The sequence below is a fragment of the Muntiacus reevesi genome, chromosome 2 (assembly GCF_963930625.1).
Source record: "Muntiacus reevesi chromosome 2, mMunRee1.1, whole genome shotgun sequence".
Lineage (NCBI taxonomy): Eukaryota > Metazoa > Chordata > Mammalia > Artiodactyla > Cervidae > Muntiacus > Muntiacus reevesi.
Window position 1 is genome coordinate 109,857,164 of NC_089250.1, and position 26,064 is coordinate 109,883,227.

General features: G+C 38.6%; 1 protein-coding gene across 5 annotated transcripts in view; it reads left to right on the plus strand.

The window, feature by feature from the left end:
• The window catches only part of KAT6B (lysine acetyltransferase 6B), a 179,975-nt gene that overhangs the window by 100,587 nt on the left and 53,324 nt on the right, over positions 1-26,064 (plus strand). For all 5 annotated transcript variants that reach the window (XM_065922667.1, XM_065922666.1, XM_065922669.1 and 2 more), the window contains exons 4-6: positions 14,266-14,374; positions 24,772-24,887; positions 25,131-25,212. In XM_065922667.1, the coding sequence (XP_065778739.1) occupies positions 14,266-14,374; positions 24,772-24,887; positions 25,131-25,212 (307 nt within the window). The remainder of the gene's footprint in view (positions 1-14,265; positions 14,375-24,771; positions 24,888-25,130; positions 25,213-26,064) is intronic.

A 26,064-nucleotide genomic window follows, 5' to 3' on the forward strand; every position in this document is an offset into this window, starting at 1 on the left:
AGACTGTGTTACTGTGCCTGATAAATAGTTCCTCTGGCAGGGCATTAACTCCAGGGATCTGGTCTTCAGTGAATCCTCATATTGAAATAGTAAAACATAGCCCAAAGTTGAATATGAGTAACTTGGGGGTTACTCTTTAAAAGTATCTATATTCTTATTGCTCAAAGGTGTGGACCACAGATCAGCAGCATTAGTGTCGCAGGAGACCTTCTTAGAAATTTAGACTCTGACCCCATTCCAGAATTAATGAATCAGAACCTGCATTTTAACAAGATCTCCAGGTGTTTTATGCAAAGAGTCAGTTGTATCTGACTCTTTGCCACCCCATGAACTGTAGCCTGCCAGGCTCCTCTGTCCATGGAATTTTCCAGGCAAGAATACTGGAGTGGGTTGCCATTTCCTACTCCAGGGGATCTTCCCGACCCTGAGATCGAATCTTCATCTCTTGAGTCTCCAGCATTGGCAGGCAGATTCTTTACTACTGCACTACCTAGGAAGACAGTCTATTAAAGATTTAAAAGTATTTATCGCCATCATTTCCCAGCCTTTCCCCACCATCCTCAAAATCATCTGAATGACTTAGAGATGACTACCAGCAGTGGACCACCAAGCAGTATCAGATGAGCCAGGCCCTCAAAACAGGCTGTTAATTAGAAAGAAGGGAAGATGGAAGGAAGAAGGGAGGAAGAAAAATCATGCCTGACAATACTAATACTGTAATTCTGTAGTTGAGTCCGTGGTCACTGATTTTAGATTGTTTTTTGTTGTGACATGGATCATGGAAAGAAGTACTGAAATTTTATGAGCTGGTAGCAAATTTCTTTGGCTCTGTAAGTTCCAGTGATCTGTCAAACTTACTTTGCAAAGTTTCCTTTTAACTCATGGTCTCAAAAATTAGTATGCATCCCTTATTTTCTTAAATATATACATACACAGTGCAGTCATCTTATAATCCTGCTTCATTTAGCTTTTTAATGTGAAGATGGTGTTCTTACTGTGCCGTTTCTAAAAGACCAGTGGATAGGAGAGTAGAGTTCCATGTATTGTCCTTACTGTCCTTGGGCCAGTACTTCTCCCTTTGGTTTGTTTCCTCTGTATAAACATTGTGAAGATATATAAGAACATTGGTCTTTAATTAACTATGAATCATGGATGGTTGTGGAGGAACAGTATTATCACATACTAGGGGATAAAAGAAATTGCTAGTTTTTTTACTTAAAATGTGACCTTTGAATCTATTATTTAAAGTTAATTTGAAGAACAAATTTAAGTTAAAATATGGTACGGTTTTCAAATATTAAGTTGTCAAGGAAAAATTTTGCTAAAGTGTTAGGTAGAAAAATAAATAAATAAAGTGTTAGGTAGGAGTGATACAGTGGCACAACTTTATGCTGTTAAAAATGCCTGTGTTCTGTGGCCCAGCAGTCTCACATCTAGGCATTTAGTCCACAGGTATATTTGCACATGCAAATGTACATATGTACATTTTTGTGGAAGCAAAAGAATAATAACCCCAATATCTATTGGAATGAAACGGGTTTCATGTACCTCAACTTCTAATTTTATAAGATGAAGGTACCTCAGTTTACCTTGTGAAAGGGGATTTGAGTGTCCAGAGATTAAATGTAGGATGGAAACTTATTTTCCATTCCATGGGTCTTTATACTGTTTAAATTTTAAAAATACACACACACACACACACACACACACACGAAACTTAAAATTGACAATATGGCCCTTGTATTGAAGAAACTGAAGCCATTCAACACTTAAACAATTTTTTTTTACTTTACTTTTAAAGTATATTCATGTCCATAAACTCATTCATCTTCCCTCAGACACACAGTAATTAAGAGTAGCCAGTGAATTCTTAGTAACCTCTCAGTACTATGTATACTCTTGCACTTCTCAGACTCTTTCTAGCATAAACTGCCTGATGTCCTAATCATTCAGAGCTATGATTCTCAACCTGGGGTACCACCAGAATCTCTTTGAAGCTTTTAAAAAATCAAACTGTCTGAGTTGCCTATTTAATAAAAATCCATGTGTGTGGCTTAGGCATGTACATTTTTTTAAAACTACGTAGGTGATCCCACTGTTCACACCTGTTTAAAAGAACCCCTGTCTAGAGAGCACTTATTGGTAGGATTCCTCTTCTGCTAAAGCACTAGCTATTACCTCCTCCCTGCCCCCTGCCTCCCAGAGTAGAATGTTTGGACTCTCTGCTCTACATCCCAAGGAAAAGGGACTGGCACTCTAAATAACCACATGACTCTATCTGTTGCATTAGAATAAAAATGATGGTAGTGATAATAACAAGTCAGGTTTCTGCATAAGAATCAACATTTTTCTGCATATAAAGAACATTGAAAGTAAATAGGGGAGATCAAGAGCTGATTCTTTGAAAACATCAATAAAATTCAAAAACCTCTAGGTAGAACAATCAAAAAATAAAAGGAAAACAAATTATTGATAGCAGGAATGGAAGACACTTGAAGACATGAAAAGAATAATAGCAGAACATTATGAGCAATTTTATGCCAATAAATTGGGCAACTTAGATTAAATGAGAAAATTCCTTAAATGCCCAAATCACCACAGCTGATACATACAGACAAAATGGCAACTCTGAATAGCTCTGTATCTGTTGAAGAAATTGAGATCAAAACATTAAAACTGTGGTACAAAGGAAACTCTGTAAAGGTCAGACAACAGACAACTTTAATGGTGAAGTCTATAAAATATTGAACAATACAAATGTTAGATTAATTCTTTCAGAAAGTAGGAGGTAACACAATTTTATTTCTCTTTGGTAGCAGTGAACATTCAGAAATTGAAGTACCATTTATAATAGCATCAAACAATATGAAAGTATATAAGGATGAATTTAGCAAAATATGTACCCTGTAAAGTATAACCATTATTGAAAGAAAGAAAAGAAGACCTAAATAAGTGGAGAAATATACCTGCTCATGAATTGGAAGACTCAGTAATGTTACAGAGTCAGCACTCCCCAAACAAGTATACATAGTCAACACAATCACGATAAAGCAAGCTTTGTTCTAGAATTTGACAAGTTGATTGAAAAATTGAAATGGTGATACAAAGAACTTAGAATAACCAAAACAAATTTTGAAAAAGAAGACCAAAGTTGAAGGACTAATTCAATGGGAAGAAGAAAATCTCTACAAATTGTCCTGGAATCGCTGGATATACATATGGAAAAAAGTGAATCTTGACCCTTACCTCACTCCACACACAAAGATTAAGTAAAAATGTATCATAGACTTAACTTATAAACTAATGCCATGAAACTAGATGAAAATATATGATAAAGCCTTTGTAACTTTGGATTAGGCAAAGATTGTTGAGAGTGGATATGAAAAGTAGAAAATTTGGTAAATGGGACCTCATAAAAATGAAAAAACTGCTGTTTCTTGAAAGGGATTGTTAGGAAAATGAAAAGATAAGCCACAGAATTAGAGAAAATATTCAAAGTGCATATATTTTTTATATATAAGTAAGTGTTAGCCCCTTCAGTTGTGTCCAGCTCTTTGCGACCCCATGGACTGTAGCCCGCTAGACTCCAGCTCTTCTGTCCATGGAATTCTCCAGCAAGAATACTGGAGTGGGTTGCTCTTCCCTTCTCCGGGGTATCTTCCCCACTCAGGGATCCAACCGGGTCTCCTGCATTGCTGGCAGATTCATTACCATCTGAGCCACTAGGGAAGTCCTTTACATATATATAAAGGAGTTGTATCTAGAACATATATCCTGCAACTCAATAATGAGACAAACAACCCATTTTAAAAACAGATGTTATAGGGTGCGTTCCTTAGGAATCAGGCACTGAGATAAAGTTTTGTGGTAGGATATTTATTAAGGGAAGGCTTTAGTAATCTGACTCTTGTGGGAGGAATTGCAGTAAAGCAGCAGTGGGTGGCAGAGAGGGTTGAGCAGCAATGCAGCTCAATAACAGCCATGGCTGACTTTATATGTAGTTCTCGGATGTGGGCCACTGCAGGAACGAGAGTATCCTTTGATGACATGACTGCAGCTGAAGCAGTCCCTGAAAGGAGTGACAGCTGAAAACTGCCTGCTGGTAGCATTTTCAGTAGCTGGGACAACAGGTTTTTAATTGGAAGAAGGTTTGGCAATATATTGCAGTAGACCATGATGACAGGTAGAAGAGTCTGATAGAAATTGTACAAAGGAAGATGTATGAATGGCCATTGAGCACGAGCCATCAAGTTTATGCAAATTAAAACCGCAGTGATATCCTCTTACACACTCTCTGAAATGGTTAAAATTAAAAAGACTGGCAAACCCAAGTGCAACCAGGAGTGTAAAGTGGGGCAGTTCACTTTAGAAACCACCCTTTACCTTCTTATAAAGGTAAACACATACTTACCATTTGACCCAGCAGTTTAACTCCTAAAAAGAAGTGAAAACATGTAACCCCAAAGAGAAATGAAAACAGGTTGAACAGCGCATAGCATTTCCGCTGCCACATGAACCTCTGTGAAGGCAGGCATTGTTGGAGTCAGGTGGTGGTGATGTGACCAATTGCCATGTTAGTGTCTGTCCAGCGATGCCTCATCCTTTCGCCTGCTTCCCTGTTTGTGCCCAGCTACAATCAATTCAGTTGCCTGTGTTTCTGAGCAGATGATGCAGGTTTCTGTTGGTGAAGTTGGTAATGAGAATGTTTACGTTCACATCAGGCCTAGGTGACCTTGTATGCAGGCACCACATCTAGATTAAAATGGTTTCCTTGGGGCAACTGAGGAAATCAGTGATTCCAGCTATGTGATGTTCTGGAAAAGGCAAAACTATGGATACAGTAAAGAAAAGATTAGAGGTTAACAGGATTAGAGCGGGGAGGGAAAGATGAATAGGCAGAACAGGAGGATTTTTTTTAGGCAGTGAAAAATACTCTGTATGATACTATTAATATAAGGGTAGATGTCATCATAAATTTGTCCAAATCCATAGAATGTACAACACCAAGAGAGAACCCTAATGTAAACTGTGGGCTTTGAGTGATAACAATGTGTGAATGTAGGGTCGTCAGTTGTAACAAATATATGAGCCTGGTGGGGGAAGTTGATAATGGGGGATGCTGTGTTTATGTGGGGGCAAGGGGATATATGGGAAATTTCTGTACCTTCCTCTGAATTTTGCTGTGAACTTAAAACTGCTCCGGAAAAAAAAAAAAAGAAAAGAAAACTGAAAGATTTGTGACACTTGAATATGAATTGATTTTAAAATTCCATTCTTCAAAATCGAGAGTAGGGTTTATATTATATTGCTAATATTGTGACATACTCACTGAAAATGGTAGTTTGTAAGTCCTAAGCTGACTTCCTGTAACCATGTGTTGAATTTCCAGCTGTGTTGAGTCAGACTTTGATCCCTCTTGAGAAGATAAATGCAGTATCTGCAGTTTTTAATGGTAGGGGTGTAGGAGAGACTTTGAGATGAAATCTTAAAAACCAAGTCCCTGTCCAGATAAGAAATTTAAATCCCTGGGAAAGGCAGTTGTTTCTTTGTCCTACCCCTCCCCCGTTTGTAGGTCTCATTATTACACCCCCCACCCCCACCCACCCACTCCCACCCCTGCCTAGGGGGAGAAAAAGAGCAAATGAGATGTTATTGTTAAATGCTGTGTTCAGGATCAGATTTGTTTCCTTCTAATAGAATCACTTTCCTTAATCAGCACTCTTATAAATGGCACACCTGCCTAATTAGAACAAGTTCTAGACTGCAGGATATAGTATGAGCATTTCAGTTACTGCCACACAATTGATAGCTATTATGACTGATGTTCTTAGAAAGTTTTCCGCTCTCTCTTTTTATTCCTCTGTGGCTAAGCTTTTTATTATTTTATACTTATGACTCTGCCTTTGATTGTGGAAATTTCATGGTATGTGTTCATTGATGTTGTTTCTGTTTCTATGTTATTCCTTAAATGAAAAAAGAAGTGATGTATTTATGGATATGTGTAGGGATGCTTTTAAATATTTTTATTTTATTGGATTTAATTTGCTTGTTGTCACTCTTAAAATACAGAGAACTCCCTTGACTGTGACAAGAAGGTGAAATACAACAGTCACATTCAAGATCTCCATACATTAGCCATAATAAATCCTCTTGCCCTGAGTAATGCAGAAACTCAATCCTGAGCCAGTGAGGATGATGTAGTGTTCCCTCACAGAACCAATCACCCACCGAGAAGCATAATGAGCAAGGGAGGTGATATAATAAAACCTCTATGGCCAGAGGAAAATTATGGTAAAAACTGTTGCCTATGAAAAGTCTTGTAATAAGTATATCTCCAATTATCTTCCGAAAGAAATTATTTAGGCATCTGGTCAGGTTAAGATTCATGAGGGAAATGCAAGAATGGCCTTAGAATAAAGCAAAAGGGTACGTGAGCGTAGAGAAGGTGGCGGTGGACGTGTTGTGAACAGAGCTCTTTGTGCCCCCAGGGTCTGCAGTGGCCCCGGTGCTTCTGTGAGGGTGTGTGGTCACCAAGCCTTCTTCTTGCAGAGGGATGTCCACTGACCACCGAGGGGGACAAAATAACACTCTTAAAAAGTAAGATGGTTTCAATGATCACAGAAAAACTCTGTTATACTCTGAAATATACTACTTCCCAGGACCGCGGCTTCGGCAGATAGCTATAAAGGAAAATCCTCAATGTGCTTGATCTGTATCCTAGTTAGGAGTGGGCTTGATCTGTTCAGACAGATATCAGTTGAGTAAGTGGGTTAAGTGGTGAGAGATGAAGTCTAGCTCTTTATTAGTTAAGTGGCAGGTAGAGTGCCGAAGCAGCCAGAAAATAAAAAAAGAGGAAGTGTGTTCCCAAAACAACAGGAACAGTGTCATCCTCCATTGTCCCAGCGCTGTCACTTGTACCTTTTGTGGAAAGTAATGCATTACCAATAATAAAACACCAAAGTTTGTAAAATACTTTTTTAAATAGATTGAACAGATTAATGCTTTTTTATAATTCTGTTACTCAGACCACAGTGGATTCATCTTTCTTGACTTCTTTTTTGTGTGTTGGGTGCTGGTTCTGAGCGTGGCCCCAAATCTACCTTGCATACAATCTATAGTGCCTATGAGTGAGTGAGCCCCAATAGTTAGTATCTGTGGGAGTGACGAGGCAGTTTTCATCCCAGCTGATTTTTAAAATGTTCTGTCTTGTCAGATTAGACCCATGGAAGTATCCAAACATAAGTATCAGTCACTGTAAATGATCAGAATAGGAAAAAAGCAGTCAGATTAGACCTTTAGGTCACTCACCTTGCCACCAACCATTGCTTCATATTGTAGTCATTAAAAATATACATTAAAATAAATAAAAAAAAAAAAATAAAGAACAGTAGTCAGTATTTGGGGACCTGTTAAATCAGAGAAATCAGTCCGAACCCAAAAGCAGTCTTTTCATTTGTTCTTTCATTTATTCCATAAATGTACTTTGAAGCTGGAGGAACAGCAACAAACCTCTGCTCTCTTAGTGTTCACTAAGTAAAAAGAAACAGACAAACATACAGCGTATGTCAGATAGTGATGCACACCGTGCAGAAAAATGAAGCAAAGCACAGAGGATCCAGAGGTGCTGGTGGCGCGCCGTTTGGAGAGAGTTGCAGGGACAGCCCTCCGGATAAGGTGGTACTAAAGCCACCTCCAGAGGAAATGAGGGACCAGCCATGGGAGGCAGAAAGAGCGAAAAGCTTAGAGTCAGCAAGACGCCATGTCTTAATAGCTTTGTGACCAGAGGGAGCATTTAGCTTACCTGTGACCCCGAGTCGGACACGAGTCACCAGGCCTGTTTCACAGGGTTCGTGTTCGACTCAAGTGAGACACTTGAGAAAACCAGGGAACGGGAAAGCAGTACCTTGACTTCAGATTTCAGCGTGAAGCGATAAGAGGGTACAAATTAAAGAGATAAATACAACAGCCTTAAAACAGCCCTTTCATGCAGCTTGTTGTGAAATTTTGAATTGAGTTGTCTGAGCTGAAGTGTGGAGAGCATTCTCCAAAGATGAACCATTTGATACCAGGGTGTACAAGATTTATATCCATCTTTGTTTGCCTTCATGGTATTATTTGTTTAAGATTTTGTGTTTGTTTGTGCTTTTCTTCCTTTGACATCTTTTTCTTTCCTTTTCCTTTGAGCTTTCCTTTTATTAGATCAGTTCCAGGCCTCTTCGCTCTCGGTTGAGGCGTCTTCTACCCTGTTCCTGTGGTCTCTGAGTAACTCATTAAAAACAAAAACCAGAGAGCCCTTTAAAATGAATTCTTATCAGGGGGCTCAGAGCCTCACAATATCCACCTTTTATAGAGTAATTCTAGACTCCAGATCGAATTATTTGTACTGATGTTTATTAAGGACTTGAAGCTGTTTGTTTACCCTGTTTGTTTTTATAGCCTGAGTGAATTTTGCAATAATTGTAACAATGTTTGAACAGAACTTTGTAGCCTACAAAGTACCTCACACACACACACACACTCACTTGGGAACTTGAGCAATCCTGGATCAAGACAACATGGACTCTATTGTGCTCTTTTAAAGGAGGGGGAACCTGAGACTCAGAGAACAGAAAATAAATTCAGGTCTTTCCATGATACAAGTGTAAATATATGATTGAGAAATGCAGAATTGTTTCCAGCACTTGGAATTACTAAAATGATATGTTTTTTAAGTGAAAGTGAAAGTTGCTCAGCCCTGTCCTACTCTTTGCAACCCTGTGGAATCGTCCATGGAATTCTCCAGGCCAGAATACTGGAGTCGGTTGCTGTTCCCTTCTCCACGGGATCCTCCCAACCCAGGGATCGAACCCAGGTCTCGTGCATTGCAGGAGGACTCTTTACCAGCTGAGCTACCAGGAGGATTCTTTACCAGCTGAGCTACCAGGGAAGCCCTGTTTTGTAAGTAGATTCAAGGAATTTTGTAGATGACTCCAGGAGAAGAATCCATAAAGGAATATGGAAAGAGAGGACTATGTCCCTGATCACTGTGAGTGGTGACTGTGGAGACAAAACCCCTTTTGGTGTCATTGTCAGAACGAGGATGTGAGCCTGGGTGCTCTTGCCTTCATCTGTGCGTGAGCTTTCTTTCTTTCTTTCTTTTTTTTTTTTTTTTTTGACAGTTACTTAGACTAACAAGACTGGCAAACATCTTTTTTTTTCCCCCCTTTCAGGGCAGAAATAAAAGCAACCGTAAACAAATATAAAACTTACGTAAAATGAGTTGTCTTGAATTTTAAAATGTTTCCTCAGAAAAGATTATTTTATTTTGATATTGAGGGTTCCTGGAGACTCTTAAAATGTCTCTTAAAGTATAATAGAAGCAATAAAAAATTAGAGCTCAGCTGGGAAGGGCCTTTGAAATTATCTAACTACGGAACCATTTAGCTATTTGATCTGGAAAGGACCTTTGAAAAGGTCCCACATCCCAACTCTGGGAGACTCGTTTGTCTACCCTGGTGTCCTTGACATCCTGATAGAGTCCACCCAGCCTCTCATGGCCTCTTCTGATTTTGAAGACTGTATGAGTCCATTTATATGAGGTCCTTAGATTACTCATACTCATGGAGACAGAAAGCAGAAGGGCATTTGCCTGGGGCTAGAGGAGAGTAGGGAGTTACTGTTTAATAGGAACAGAGTGTCAGCTTGGGAAAATGAAAAGGTCCTAGAGATCAGTGTTGGTGATACAACATACTTAATGCCACGGAACTGTATACTTTAAAATGGTTAAGATGATAAATTTTATGTTATATGTATTTCTCTCTCTCTCTCTCTCTCTCTCTATATATATATATATATATATATATTTTTTTTTTTTTTTTTTTTTTTTTTTTTTACCACAATGTGAAAAATAAAGAGGCAAGAAAAAAAATCATTTTGTTGCTGGAGGGTTGGGGCATGGAACGCATGGAGAACAAACCTAACCCCTCCCCCTAAAAGAGTACACCCACTTGTCCCCTCCCAACAGTCTCTTCCCAGCGAACTAGCCCCAGTTCCTTCAATAGGGCATTTCATTTTGTTTTACAGTATATTTGAATCATGATTAAGATAAGGACTGTACATTATAATTGGCTGATAAATCTCTTTTAAATCTCTCTTAATCTATTGTTTCTTCTTTCATATCTGTTTCGCTGTCTCTTCCTCTCTCATTCATTCTGTCTCCCTTTAATTTATTTGTTGAAGAAACTGGGTCATTTGTCCTCAAGAGTTTTGGTACTTGCATCCCTCTGCTTTGCAGACTGATACCTTCCTCTGTCCTCTGCATTTCCTGTGAAGCAGTAATTGGATTGAGTTATTTTGTTTTATAAATGCTGTAATCCAACTATGTAATAAACTCATTTTAGGTCCTTTTTTATTTTTGTAAGTGCCTTCCTAGCCTTTTGCTTGGAAAACTGTAAACATTGAATGGATAATTGAAAAAACTGAAAGAATCATGTCATGGACACCCTCCTACCTTTATGTAGATTCACCAACCATTAACATTTGCCGCATTTGCTCTCTCCCTCTCTGCACACAAACACACTAATACACATAGGGATTTTTCCCCTGCATCTTTTGAGCTCAAGTGGTAGACATCATGACACTTTACTCCAAAATATTTCAGCACATAACTCCTAAGCACAGCTCCTGTATAATCAGTCACAGTCTGGTTTGTGTATTGTCTATTTAGTGCATATTACCCTACTGATCCAAATAATGTTCTTTATGGTCATGGGTATTTTTGAGAATTTTGAAAACCAAGTGAAGATCACAAGTTATATTTCATTTTCCTGACACTTTAGTTGCCTAAATTGGTTCTGCCCTTTTTGGGGGTTGGGGTCTTACCTGACATTGACATTTTTTGAAGTGTCCAGGCTAGTTGTTTTACATCATGTCCCTGTATTTGGATTTGCCTGATTATCTCCTTATGATTGGAGTCAGAGTCAATGTTCCCAGAAAGAATATTGCATAGGCAGTGCTGAGTCCTTCAGCGCCCCACTTGGAAGGCACCTGATGTTGGTTTGTTCCATAATGGCTGCTAGGTTTGATTGCTTGATTAAGGAGGTGTCTACCATATTTTTCTATTGTAAATGTACCATTTTCCCAGTTTTTCTGTTTCCCCATAATAATTAATCTGTAGCATATTAAAGGTTGCTTTTAAAATTATTTAAAAAGCATGCTATTTGGTCATGGGAGAAATCGGATGGCAGAGACTGTGAGCACATTAGAATTATTACAGCCAATGGAAAAAATAATTTTTAAACATTTGTTTTTCTTGAGCGAGGAGAGACAAGGAGGGGAGGTAATAAAGGTGAGAAAATGGGCTTTAGCAAAGACAGACTTGTGTTTGAATCCCAGCTCCACACTTGAACCTGTGTGACTTTAGGAAAGTTACTTCACTCCTTAGAGCCTCAAATTCTTTCCTACGATGGGCATAATAATAATCATTCCTGGCAGGATTGTTAAAATGATTAAATGAGCTAGTGTATGAGTGGCCTCTAGTCTAGCAGTTGCCCCAGGACTATCACTTGGGAAGTGAGGAAGAAATGCTTCCCCAGCAGTTTGCAGAGTTTATACTTCTCAATGAGTGTTTGGTCTTGAGATGACATTGAAATATTCATTCATGTTGGTAAGAAAATATGATCAACAGGTAAGGTGCCTTTTTGAAATTTCAGAGAAAGGAATTCAGAACTGGAAGATGTTTGGTTCCATTTTCAGACCTCTTAAACATGATTTGTCTATAGTTGAATTGAGCTGCCGTTTATTCAGACCTGTTTCTGACTGCAATCCATTTTAATCTATTACCAGGGATTATTTTTTGAAACAGTTTATATGTAGTCGGATTGAGACTAGTGAGTCATAATAATCCTATGGCCCATTTACATGCCTTAGTGTAAAAGTTTCATTTCATACAAGTGACAATTTTTTAAAGTTAATTAGACTCAGCTATACTGAGGTTAGCAAAAAGTGCTTTGAATTATCAATAATTCAGCAGGGCAGACATTTCTGTATAATGCCGTGGTTTTATAGAGTATTGTGAGATAGTTATCCCTAAAATGAATGGCTGTGAGCGTACATCAGCATGGTGGGCTTGCTTGAATGTAGCGTGAAGCGACATCGTCTGTGCTCTCTATTATTGACCAGAGTGTGAGCCATCGGTCTTTCTGGCCATGAACTACTGGCAACCTTTGTCCTTTGTGTTACCTTTAGTTAAAAACGAAAAATGAGCATGAATGCTGGCTGATGGCCATGTCTTTCTTACAGTGAAACATTCATCTAGGGAAGAAAAATAGGATTGCGGATTTGGATTTGTTTCATTGCATGAATGATATGTGACATTTTGTAAATTATTTATCACTGCAAGGATGGCAGCAATGGCTCAAGCATTGTTATATCAAATGAAAGTAGGAATCCCATTAGTACAAGGACTGGGTTTTAGCTGGAATCTATCAGGGGAATGTTGTCACTTGAAAACCAGATTGTTCTTTTAATTGCTATTTAAAGGAACAAAAGTGTTCCCAAGGTACTGCAGTTGAGCAGTTGCGAGTAATAACTATGGATCCATAATTATGCAGTGCTGATTATCTGGCATTTAAAAAATGGTGGCAGGAGTCAGTGACCAATTTGTTGTAGCTTGTCTTTTTTGGTTTTTCTAGAACAGAGTTTTATTCTCTGCTTTTTAACTGGGGCTACAAAACTATATTTGCATAGTTACCTCAGAAAGTAAAGCCTGTGCATATTAAAAGAACAAATTAAACTGAAAATAAGGGCAAGATAATGAAAGCTTGTATTGTAAGATGAAATTAGCAGTCATATTGAACAGTTTGCAAATGCTTGGTCATGAGATGAGTTCTGGTTTTTGATGACATGCCACATTGAACCAAGACGTTTGTTGGAATCACTGTTACTATTTGAAATATTATTTTAGAATAAGGTTTTTTAAACTAGCATACATTTCTTTCATTTATTCACATATATTTTTATATAGTTAGCAAAAAACATTTTGAGTGCCTATGTGCATCAGGCTTTTGGAATAGAGTGGCTGAACAAATGAGGTTTATTCTACACTGATGTATATTTGGAAAGTTAGGCCTAGCAAAATCTTGTTTTTAATTTACATTTAAATAAAAAAAATTTTGTGATTATACTAAGCTTTCTTGCCCTAAATTTTTGATTCACAAGATTCAAATATAAATGCGTTAGAGTTACATTCTGATGGCTAGCAGACAATGTGTGATGCTTGGAATATGCAGTAAAATTTTAGTTCTCATACCGTTTGGCTGTGCAAAATAATGTGACCAGACCTGTAGGCACAGTCAGCTCTTCATATGGATGGGAATACTAGTGTTGCTGGTAGTCATAAATAACAGTGAAGGCACTAAAATGTATGCAGATTTATACATTGTTAAAAGCAGTTTCCTTAGTGAGAGTTAAAGGGGTGCTAGGGATTAGACAAATGTTTTGTTGTTTCTTTTATTGAAGGGGACTGTCAGAGATTGAGAGTTTATCCCTTTTGTGTGGCATGGTATAGTTTATTTTTGAAGACACTGGGGTCAGAAAGGGCTTGTTAATGGTCTTTTGATCATCTTAAATGATCCTACAGAATTTTAAAGTTCTTAACATTTTTTTGGCCATGCCACACAGCATGCGAAATATTAGTTCCCAGACCAGGGATCCAGCCCACGCCCCCTGCAGTGGAAATGCAGAGTCCTAACCAGTGAACCACAATGGAAAACCCCTTCTTTAGTTCTAAGGCTGTTATTATGTCACCTTTTAACATGCCAGTATTCTATGTCATATATTTAATTGATGGATAATAGTAACCTGTACTAAAACATTTGATAAAATTTAAGCAATCTGGTCTGACTAGATGATATTCATAGACTGTAATACTGAATAGATGAATCAATTTATTGTAGGCATATAGATTAAGGAAACGATTTGAGACTTCAAATGAATTCTTAATGTTCATTTCAGGAAGGTAATACATAATATATATAAAGGTTTTAAATTTCATTGGCTTAATAAAAATTATTTCTGAGTCTTATGCATTACACTTAAATGTATTATTCAGACAGTACTTCACTATCAAATAATTTGAGGGGTTTTTTAATTAGCAGAAAACATTGATATGAATACCCTATTTTTTCTTTGGTAAAGAAATATGTAAGACGCTTTTGATTTTAATACTTTGTATTTAATTTTGAAGTGGAAAGCTAACAGTGTTTTTTCATTTTAATTTTTTCATAGCCCCGTGCCGATCCCATTCCAATATGTAGCTTCTGTCTGGGGACAAAGGAATCAAATCGTGAAAAGAAACCAGAAGAACTTCTCTCTTGTGCAGATTGTGGCAGTAGTGGTAAGTTGTTATTTTTTGTATGTGTGTACAATGACTCCCCATTATAGCTACGTGCAATTTCTCTATCAAAAAATACTTGTTATTTAAAGCAATTATTTGATCATAGTGTAAGCTTTAAATTTAAAAAGTAAATACGAGTTGGGAAGTGAGTATATTCGCACTGATATAAACAGTGTTATATATGTTTATAAAATATTATGTATTCATATTTTAAATTAACCTTAGATTTCATACCAGCATTGGTAATTCAGCGTGGGATATTCTACTTTGAAGGTAAATTCAGGGTAGAAAATTCTACACTTTCAAGCTGATTGCAGCTAGAATCACTTGTTTTTTATAACCTGAAGTCTCAATTTAATACATTTGAGTTGGAATATATAGTGTTTCAGGTCCTGACACCTACTGGTGAAATATAATATCACAGCCCAGCTCTGTGAGACAGACTGAAGGGGATGGACAGGGTTCTGGCAGCTGCACTGATATAATCCAGAAATCATCAGGCCTGAAAGAAACACAACTTGCCCAGTGAAAGATAGGAAAAGAGTGGTCTGTTCAGAAAGTGATACTGAAATCAAGGAACTGCTGGGTAGGGATACTGTTAGTTGCTCAGTTGTGTCGGACTCTTTGCAACCCCGCCCTCCAGGCTAGTCTGTCCATGGAATTCTCCAGGCAAGAATACTGGGGAGGACTAGGTCATTGGTAAATTGCAATATCCAAAATGCTTTCAAGATTGCTGTCACCTCTTTTTCTCAGCGTAGGACTTTAAGAGCACATTTCCACTTTTGTAATGGAAATTAAGTCACATTATGCTTATACTAAAAGAATTTGTTTTGGAACTCACTTGGTGGTGCCGTGGTTAAGACTCTGCACTTCACCGCTGAGGCAGGTGCAGGTTCAGACTCAAGATCCCACATGCTGCAAGGCTTGGCAAAAAGGATAATTAAAAAGAATGTGTCTTACCAGCCAGCCTTCCTTCTTAAGTTGCCTAGAGATATACATGGTTATATGTATGTGTGTATACACACACATACACAACTCAACAGAGTGAGTGGCAGTTACTGGGCTTTTAAAAATCAACCTCTGTATTAATCTTTAAATTTTCTTCTCCTAGCCTACTGAAACTTTCCCCTGAAAAAATGTTATTTTAAAATTAACATCAAGTGTTGCTCTAGTTATAGTTAATTCTTTAAAAACATCAACAAATCTGCAAAACACAATAGCATTCTCTCGTTTAGCAAGTCAGTGATATAGTATAGTGGTTAAGACCAAACTAGAATGCCAGCCATAGACCCTTTACTTTGAATGGGTTAACCATTCTCAGCCTCAGTTCCCTTATTAGAAATGTAGAGATGATGGTAGCATCTTATATCTTGGGTTGTATGGAAACTAAAGAAGAGAACTCAAGTAAATAGCCTGACACACGGTCTACATTCTGGTAAGTGTACTATACACGTCAGCAGTTGTTGGTCTTTTTTTATTTTTGGCGTATCATATTGTTTTCCTTGATTGCTGCAAGAAATTTAAAATCTTATTGTTTATGACAGCTGCTTGATGGTTGGATAGAGGAAATGTTTCACACTGAAGAATGACACTATTGTGTAATGATTCTTCCTCCTCCTATGAAGGTTTAACTTGATAGATCCTAAATGGTTCTGCAGCTCTCAGGACTTGACTAGGAGGAGAGAGCCTTGGAAATAAGACATTTCAAACTGTGCTTGAGAAATGCTTTCTGACAGTCTTTTTGATGGGCTTTACAGATTCGTTAAAACTCTTTCACCTGCCATGATATCGTGGCTAGTGACAAAAGGGCATGGAAACATTATCTGTGTGTTCGGATTAATAAATCTCAATCCTTCACTCTCCTTGTTTTATCCTGGTGAGCTAGTGCCTCACTCATCAGTTCTGACTCTGTAGTTATCTTTTGGGTTTTCTCACGAGGCTCATTCTGAATGAATTATTGTTTTGTGTAACTGCCTGATCAATTTAGTAGCGTTCTCTTGTCTAAGGTTTACCCTTTGTGATTTTTAAGGTGGTACTTTAAAAACACCCTTAACTGTTTTACTTCTTGAGTGTCTATTTGTCTGGGCACCTAGAAAGATTAAAGACATACTTAAATCTGAAAAGAAAAGTTCCCTTCATATATTTCCTTACCTCTGGTGATACACTTACTTAAGTTGATAAGAGATCATTATCTTCCACATCATAACTTCAAGGCTTCTTTCAGAGGGTATAAAAGCGTAATTCTAAACAGGTAGATCTTAGATTTTCTGATGTAACCAATCTCCCTTCGTCTTTCCCAGATTGAAGCCTGCCAAAAAAGAGGTTTGAGTTCCTTTATAGTTAGAGGTGACTGAAATATTTTTATTCCTGAAGTTTCTCACTTTTGCAGGGTATGTAGATGTAGTGTTGTGTTTTCTTTTTTCAAAAATGATCTCTTGTTTTCTCTTTTAACACATGGGGAAGAATGGATTGAGTCTTATATCCAGAGTCATTTTGTGAGCCCCTTCCTTCACATAGAATGAGCTAGAGACTTTGGAGTTGAGGTGTGGGTCATGGTAGAAATTCAAGACCTGCGGTCGTCAGGTTCCTTTGTTTAGGATAGAGGATGGTTGGCTCAGTGTGGTTCTCCGAACTCCCCTATGTGATCTGGCTCTAGTGTTAAGGTTCACTTAATCTTCCCTTGTAATGCTCAAAATTCTCCAAGCCAGGTTCAACAGTACGTGAACCGTGAACTTCAGATGTTCAAGCTGGATTTAGAAAAGGCAGAGGAACCAGAGATCAAATTGCCAACATCCGTTGGATCATCAAAAAAGCAAGAGTTCCAGAAAAACATCTACTTCTGCTTTATTGACTACACCAAAGCCTTTGACTGTGTGGATCCAAACAGACTGGAAAATTCTTCAAGAGATGGGAATACCAGATCACCTGACCTGCCTCCTGAGAAATCTCTAGGCAGGTCAAGAAGTAACAGTTAAAACTGGATGTGGACCAACAGACTGGTTCCAAATCAGGAAAGGAGTACAACAAGGCTTTATGTTGTCACCCTGCTTATTTAACTTATATGCAGAGTACATCATGCGAAATGCCAGGCTGGATGAAGCACGATCTAGAATCAAGATTGTCAGGAGAAATATCAATAACCTCTGATATGCAGATGACACCACCCTTATGGTAGAAAGTGAAGAAGAATTAAAGAGTCTCATGATGAAAGTGAAAGAGGACAGTGAAAAAGTTGACTTAAAACTCAACATTTAGAAAACTACGATCATGGCTTCTGGGCCCATCACTTCATGGGAAATAGATGGGGAAACAATGGAAACAGTGACAGATTTTATTTTCTTGGACTCCAAAATTACTGCAGATGGTGACTGCAGCCATGAAATTAAAAGATGCTTACTCCTTGGAAGAAAAGTTATAACTAACCTAGACAGCATGTTAAAAGCAGAGACATTACTTTTCCAGCAAAGGTCCATCTAGTCAAAGCTGTGGTTTTTCCAGTAGTCATGTATGGATGTGAGAGTTGGACTATAAAGAAAGCTGAGCACTGAAGAATTGATGCTTCTGAACTGTGGTGTTGGAGAAGACTCTTGAGGGTCCCTTGGACTGCGGGGAGATCCAACCAGTCAATCCTAAAGGAAATCAGTCCTGAATATTCATTGGAAGGACTGATGCTAAAGCTGAAACTTCATTACTTTGGCCCCCTGATGCGAAGAAACTGACTCATTTGAAAAGACCCTGATGCTGGGAAAGATTGAAGGCGGGAGGAGAAGGGGACGACAGAGGATGAGATGGTTGGATGGCATCACCGACTTGATGGACATGAGTTTGAGTGAGCTCCAGGAGTTGGTGATGGACAGGAGTCCTGATGTGCTGCAGTCCGTGGGGTCGCAAAGACTCGGACACGACTGAGAGACTGAATTGAACTGAACTGAATCTTCCCTTGAGTGTACTGTGCCAGCCTGGATTGACCTACTTTAGTTTAAAAAAAAAATTGTTCCTATCTTGGGGAGATGCACTGTAAGCATTTACTTCATCTGGTAGATTGGATGAGTGGACTTTGTCTTTAAATAGAAGGACTAAAGGAAAACTATGTAAAGCTTGGGGAGATTTTGTAGTTACAGTGCTCTGTTGTGACATGTTGGTGATTATAGGGAAAAAAGAATCAAATAAGTTGGCCTGGCTCAGCAGTGTCCCCCAATAATGGTGGGAACCCTGGTGTCAGGGTCCAGTTCAGCTTCAGAAGTGGAGATTACAGAGTGGCTGGTAGCCCTGGTTGGCCTTACAGAAATGACCGCTATCTCATACTCTATAGAGTCTATTGGTTCTGGGATTGGATTGAGACTGCTTGTAATGATCAAAGGAATCCCTAATGTAAGATATTTCTGTGAAAAAAAAACAACAAAAAAACCCCATAGCCTTGTAAAACAACAGCCAAAAAAAGGGAATATAGATAACAGCCCAGAAGGATTGCTTTTAAATGTGTTTCCCACATGTGCCTGTTGGTTTTTAGTCACCTCTTTCTACCTGAAGTATCATTTATATGATGTCACGCTTAGACTTACTAGACCTGGGTAATAAGTGTTTCCTTCTGCTTATGTCATAAAGTAAAGTCAATTAGAAATTTCTGTGTTTTTAAGATGGCTCAGTGCTGCAAATGGGCAGTATTTACTTTAACTGTGTTTTTTCTTCTAAAACTCCTTTTGAAAAGAAATTGTTCAAGTTTGCAGGTAGTAAAACTGTGAAGGGAGGGACGTAGTACAAGGAGCCCCAGATCGCAGTGCTGCAGTCCTCTTTACCTGCTGGCCGTGGAGCCGTGGCTGCGCACATGTGTGAGATTGGGAGGGTGGTGTCTGTATCCTGCCTCCACAGGGCTGTTGTGAGGATCCAGGGAGATAATGCTATGAAGATCATCAGTTCTATAAATCATCACACAAACACCGAAGGGCTATTTGAAGCACTAATAGGAATGTGGGGCTCATCACATAGACTTCAGGTCTCTGGAAATGTTGGGACTAGGAAGTGATTTTACTTGACTTTCATGGATCAGCCTACTTTGAAATTAACACTGTTATATTCTCTTTGCCTCATTAAGACCAAATTATCTTTAATTAGCTTCACATAAGTATTAGATATTATACCAAATGAAATTTTGTGTCTGCTGCTCAGATTGCTGGGTGGTTAAATCTTACTTACAGATGAGTTATGTGCATGTGTGTTTTCAAATTAGCAAATCTAAGATAAGTGCACAGTTCAAAATTACAGCATCATTCTAAGTGGAAGCTCATTGACACTGGAGACAGCATGGCTGCTGAGATGCAGCTGGAGAGCAGGAAGATTACCTTTGTACAGTGAAGGGAGCCAGAGACGTGGAGTCGCGTGAGTTGTGTTCCAGTCTGTCCTCAGGAGACCTGGAGTCTCCCCTGGGTTTGTCTTTATTAGTGTTAACCCTGAATAAAACTTGCCTGCCTTCTGCTCCCAGTGAACTGGTTGGTGCAATATACATATATATGTAATCACTAGCTTCTTGAGGTTACTGTGAGAAAATACCTCAGGGATTGGTTGGCTAGTTGTCCAGTTTCACACTGACTATACACAGATTGAAAACTAGGTTGGGAGGAAGCCCCTTAACTAGAAAGAAACCCCAAGATGGACTCTAAAGAGGACTAGACAGGGATGGAGGAGGAAGGATTGGTGAGCCCCCCTCTCCACAAGCCCAGAGCTGGATTGACAGTCCAAGCAGAGTAACAGGAAGCAGAAGCCTTGCTTCTGACCTGTTATTTCACTAAAATTCTGCTGGTATGATTAACAGTGACCTCCATGTAGCAAAGTCTATAAAGGTGCCTTCCATGTTTTTGTAAAACTCTAGGGACTTCCCTGGCAGACAAGTGGTTAAGTCTCTGAGTTTCCACTGCAGGGGCACAAGTTCATCTCTTTTGGAGGAACTAAGATATCCTGTGTGCTGTCCAGTGGTGTGGGAAAAAAAAAAAAAGCCTAGTGGACGTCTTTCAATCTACACCAAATAACTCCTCTCAGTCATATTTGAGTTGCTGAGAATCTTTTTCCTTGAAATGTTCTTATCTTTTGACTTCTGTGATTTCATATTCTCTGTGTTTTCTATCAGTTCAGTTCTTCCAGATCTTTTGTGCGCTCCTTGGCCTCTCTTCATTACCTCAGAGTTTCTTCAGGCTTTTGTCCTTGGCCCTGTGTTTCCTCACTTTGGTTCATAGCTTCTCCTGGGTTCCAAACCCTTAGATATAAGCACCTCCAGGACTCCTCTACTTGACACTTCATAGGCTCCTCAGAGATAATATCCAAAACAACTTATGAACCTTAAACTGCTCCCTCCTTCCGAAACAACCACCACCACTGTAGCAAAGACAGAAATCTTAGCAAACAGACAACATCCTGCTTCTCTTCAGGGATTTCCCATTTCAGCAAATGGCACACCACCAGCTACTCATTCAGTTCTACAAGCCCTCCTCTGCCCTACTCTCTCATAGCAAGAAATTCCCAAAAATGCATTGATTGTACATCCTAATATGTATTGTACACCCTCAATATATCCACAGCCTTCACCAGACCTGCTCAGAGCTGCTATGATAATAAGCTAGTTTTAATCTTCATACTTTCTCCTCATCCATTTTGCATACTTCAGCATAAATCACTTTTTAAAGCCATAAATCTAATCACAGAATTTTTAGTGTCCACCAGTTAACCTTAGGAAAAATCCAAGCCCAAAACACTCTTCTGGATTGGGCTTCTGTTGACCCCTTTGCACATCACCATCCCTGTCACACTATATGAGGTTATAAAGAGGTTATATCAAACTTCTTTCCTCTTCTTAAATGTCCCCATGTTCATCCCCGTGTTCTCCTGTCACTCTGCACATGCTGCTCTCTCCCACCCTGCCCGCCTCTGCTCCCCTCTGATCTCACTCATCCTTTGGATGTCTTTTTAGGAAGGCCTTCCTCTAACCTCCTGCTAGACTTGCCCACATCTCCAAGCCAGCCTACCCTAATTCTTGTCTAATGGTTGTCTTTCCTGTTGGACCATGTGATCTATAATGTCTGTCCTTTTCCTCATCGTGTCTTCAATGGACAGGTAGTTGGTCAGATAACTGATCTGAGGGACCCAGTGTCTTGAGTCTTTCATAGTTTTTCCATTGCAGCTGTAACAAATTACCACAAAACTGTAAACAGAATTCAGTGCCTTGCATATGCAGGACCGATTTCCCCATTTCATACTGTCACATACGCAGCATTCCCTGCTCCTAATGGACGCCTGTATCCCTTGGCTTATGTGCCTCCCCACCCCGCACTGGGTGCAGTCCTTCTCCTGTTCTGAACCTCTCCTCCTCCTTTGTCTCATGTTACTGACCAAGCTGGAGGATTCTCTGCTTTTAAGTACTTGGGATTAGATTGGAATAATTACACAGATAATTCAGGATAATCTCCCATCTCAAGGCCTTGGTCACATCTGCAAAGTGCCTTTTGCCATGTCAGGTAATATATTTGTATGTTTTAGGGATTACAAATAGACATATTTGGAGGGCACTGTTCAGTCTACTACAGAGCTCGTGGTATTTTCCTTCCATAATACTTTAATCAAAAATCACTTCTACTGACTTGTGGTCTCATTGGTACTTGTTTAATTTTAAACAGTACTCCTTTTGTTTCGCTGGATAAAACTGTTATAAGTTATCAAATGTGCTTAAAATGTGCTGGTATAAGAATGAATGAGAGAGAGAGAGAGAGAGAGAGAGAGAGAGAGAGAGAGAGAGAGTGTGTGTGTGTGTGTGTGTGTGTGTGTGTGTATGTAGACACCATGAATTGTGTCAGCGGAGAGAAACCAAATTTTAGAGGGGATTCTTGAGTTTACAGAATGGCTAACATGGGAGGTAAGGAATTGAATTATCAATAGCATTGCTGTCCTTTCTCTAATTACTGTAGATTGTGTACTAGTATATCAAGACTCAGTCACAGTCTTTTGTGTAAAGTTGGCCGTGAGAAAATAAAAATGGAAACGTTTCTTCATCCCTCAGCATCCTTTACAGAATCATAGAAATTGAGAGCTGGAAGGGATCTATGGCCAATTCTCTTGAGCTAAATAAAGGTAAGATTGTTGCCTAAAGGAAAGATAGACTGAAGATTTTAGAATTTGACAGGGTAGCTTAAATGGTAGTAGTTGCAATATAATATTACTTAAAAGTGAGAGGAAGCAATAAGAAGAATATTCCTTACTCTTGATTGAAAGTGGCTGAAATCCATTAACTTTCAAAAGTATAATTAATTATTAAAAATTATTTTTTATAGGATGTCTGTGAAAAAAGTAGTGAGCTATAATATGATGTGAATTACCTTAGTTGCTGGATATTAAGCTACAAAGTACAAAAGCAGATTTTAATGTAGAGAAAAATTTAGTGCATGAAATTGAGGTCATATGTGCTAGTGATGTATGACTTACAGGAAGTAATAAAAAGGAAGAAAAAAGAGAAGTAAATGGTATACTTTTAAGCTGATGGGACCCATTTTAAGGGTGGAATTTAAATTGCTGTTCTTTAAAACTTGAATTTTTACCCCCCTCACTATGTAAGTGGGGGCGGGAAAACCCTGATCTTAGTAGACCTTCCCCTCCCTCTTCAGAGTATACTTCTTAAAGTCAAAAAGCAAGCTGTCTTTGTTTGCCGTTCCTGAGCAGAAAGAGGTGATTGATACCATTTTTATATATATAAACCTGCCCCCCACCCCAGCATTCATTTGAATGAGAGAAGCCCTTGTAAAAGAAAAGTGTCATAGGTTAAATGCATCTGCCTGGGTGTCTACTGCCTGAGGTCATAATCCTATGACAACATTTTATTTGCTCAACATCTTAAATACAGATGTTTAGGTTTTTGGTTTTGTTTTGTTTTTTTTTAATTCAGGAATAGTGTGCTTTTATTAACAGTATTGATGATTGATTTTGAATGTTTTTACTTCAAAAAGCCAAATCTCCTGGTGGGTGGAATTTTATGAAGCACCTGTTAAGCTTTAGGGAGGAGGACCTTTTTGGCAGCAACCCAAAATACATATTTAAACAATGAGCCTGCCAAAGTCAGGAAATTATAAAACAGTTTTGAAATTGCAGAATCTGCTTTTTTTTTTTTTATTACCCCTCAGGTTTCTTTTGCAGCTTGGTTATAAGTTCTTTCACATGGGATTTACTAACATCCGTACTATTTTAAGACCAGATTTAGAAAACTAAAATCAAAATTGGAGGTCTCAGGTTTATGTGATAAAAGACCATCAGATTTTAAACTTCCAGTGTCTGGACTCTCACTCCCCAAACCTTTCAGAAAGATCTATTACTCAGTGTAGCCTGGCTGACTTTCTTAAGTGGTGCTATCCCTTGGGGTCTCCAGTTTTCCTGTGTGAGGTGAGAGCTGCTGGATGAAAAGTATGTCCAAAACAGGGTGGAAAAGCTGAACTCTCAGAAAAATGTGGGACGCTTGTTAAGGGTATGCTTCTTGGCATGTTCTATGTAGCCTGGACTTTGCAACTTCTTAACTCCCCAATTCACTGTTTCCATTCCCGCTTACAGAGCTTTCCAGGTGACTCAGTGGTAAAGAATCTGCCTGCAAAGCAGGAGACCTGGGTTCGATTCCTGGGTTGGAAAAATCCGCTGGAGAAGGAAATGGCAACCCACTCCAGTATTCTTGCCTGGAAAATCCCATGGATAGAGGAGACTGGTGAGCTACAGTCAGTAGGGTCACAAAGAGTCAGATGTGACTTAACGACTTAAACAACTCCCACTTACAGGTTTTAAGTTCAGGAACCCAGGGGCAAGATGGCAATAGTGTCTTCTTTGTATATCCCAGCAATGGGATATTCTTTGTATACTACTGAGTTTTTTTCTTTTTTTGCATTTGTTCATTGTATTATGTTAAACAGCGTCAGATTTTTATTTAGTTAACTGTTGTTTTATGTTTTATGATTTCATTACACGCAGAAAGTAGAAATCATTTGAACTTCAGCACTCTCCTCACAGGCCAGCAGGCCAGAAAGTTTTGGGGTAGATGGTGGTTGATGAAGAGGGCAAGGGCAAGAGATTTAACAGGAGGCACAGGTATGAGAACGTGATCTGAGCATACATTATCTTCAAGTTCTCCAGGACTTGTGATTAGAACTGCTATACATTTTCCAAGTTTCTCTTAAGGAAAACACTTGTACAGTCACTCTGTCACATATCGATGCTAGGGGGAAGGGCAGAAGGGAAAATATAATTTGGAATCTTCAATTCTTTTGTATTTTCATGTTCCTGAGGTTCTTTGGCTGACATCATCACTATCTATTAAATATTAGGGAGTTTAAAAAATTGAAGGCACCATTCCCATAAAGCAGTTTGTTTTTTTATTCTTATAGGACACCCATCCTGTTTGAAATTTTGTCCTGAATTAACAACAAATGTAAAGGCCTTACGGTGGCAGTGCATCGAATGCAAGACATGCAGTGCATGTAGAATCCAAGGCAAAAATGCAGTAAGTATGGCTCTCGATATCCATCTCCAGGTAAATTGTTAGCTTTCAGTGTTAAGGTTTTTCATTTTTGTAGATTGCTGCTATTTTCTTTTTAAATGTTTAGGTACATGTGATACCAAATGTCAGCAGGGATCGTGGTGCCGCTTTATCATATTTTATTATTGTTAACCAAATAACATAAGAATTTGTGGCCTTTTACAGTTGATTTCAGTCTCAATTAGTCTCTAATATGCTACGTTACAGGATAATATGCTTTTCTGTGACTCCTGTGATAGAGGATTCCATATGGAGTGCTGTGATCCCCCACTTTCCAGAATGCCAAAAGGTGAACCTTTAAACCTATTAAAAATGTGCTTTATTAGGTACACTTAGCCTAGTCCTAATGTCTGACAGCTCAGGAGTGTATAGGTTCTTTAAGCATTTTTTCATCCCTCCTACCTTCCTTATACTTGTGGGTTTAGTACAGGTTGTGAGCAGAGAAGTGTAAAAGCTTATAGTTTGGGGGTAATGTATACTATAAATACTGTACTTCAGACACAGGACTAAAAAGATCATTCCTCTCCTAAAACCACTCCTCATTAGAATAAATTTAGATTAGGTAGCTCAAAAGTTTAGAGTATTTTCCATGCTGTTCAGTATAGCGTTCAGAGGTAAAACATTACCTGTTCTCGATGATGGTGATAATGATGCCTCCAAAAAAGTCCTTTGACAGGAGCCATCACCATTTTCTTGGCTGTTGATTGATAATCTTGAACATGAAGATCTGAACTATCTTACATGGGTATATCCATATAGAATATGGATTTTCTTCTCTGTTTATTGGATAGTCAGCCAAGTTCAGCCTTCTTTTTCTCACATGATAATATATTGAACATTGTAAATAACTTTGCCTTCTTATTACAAAGTTTATACATTTTCATTGTGAAAAATTTAGAAAATACCAATTAGCAAAAAGGAACGGAAAGAATAATCAATTAGAAATTCTTTCCCTGCCCCACGCACCCTTTTAAAAAGAAATGGAAAATTCTGTACATGTTTATGGTTTTTCCCTCTTAACAATAGATTGTCATATTCCCGCATCATTAAATATTCTCCCAAAGATAGTTTTTAATGAGTGTGTAGAACTCCGTGGTATATAGAGCCGAGATTATAAGCATGATGACTGTGGGCCACAGAA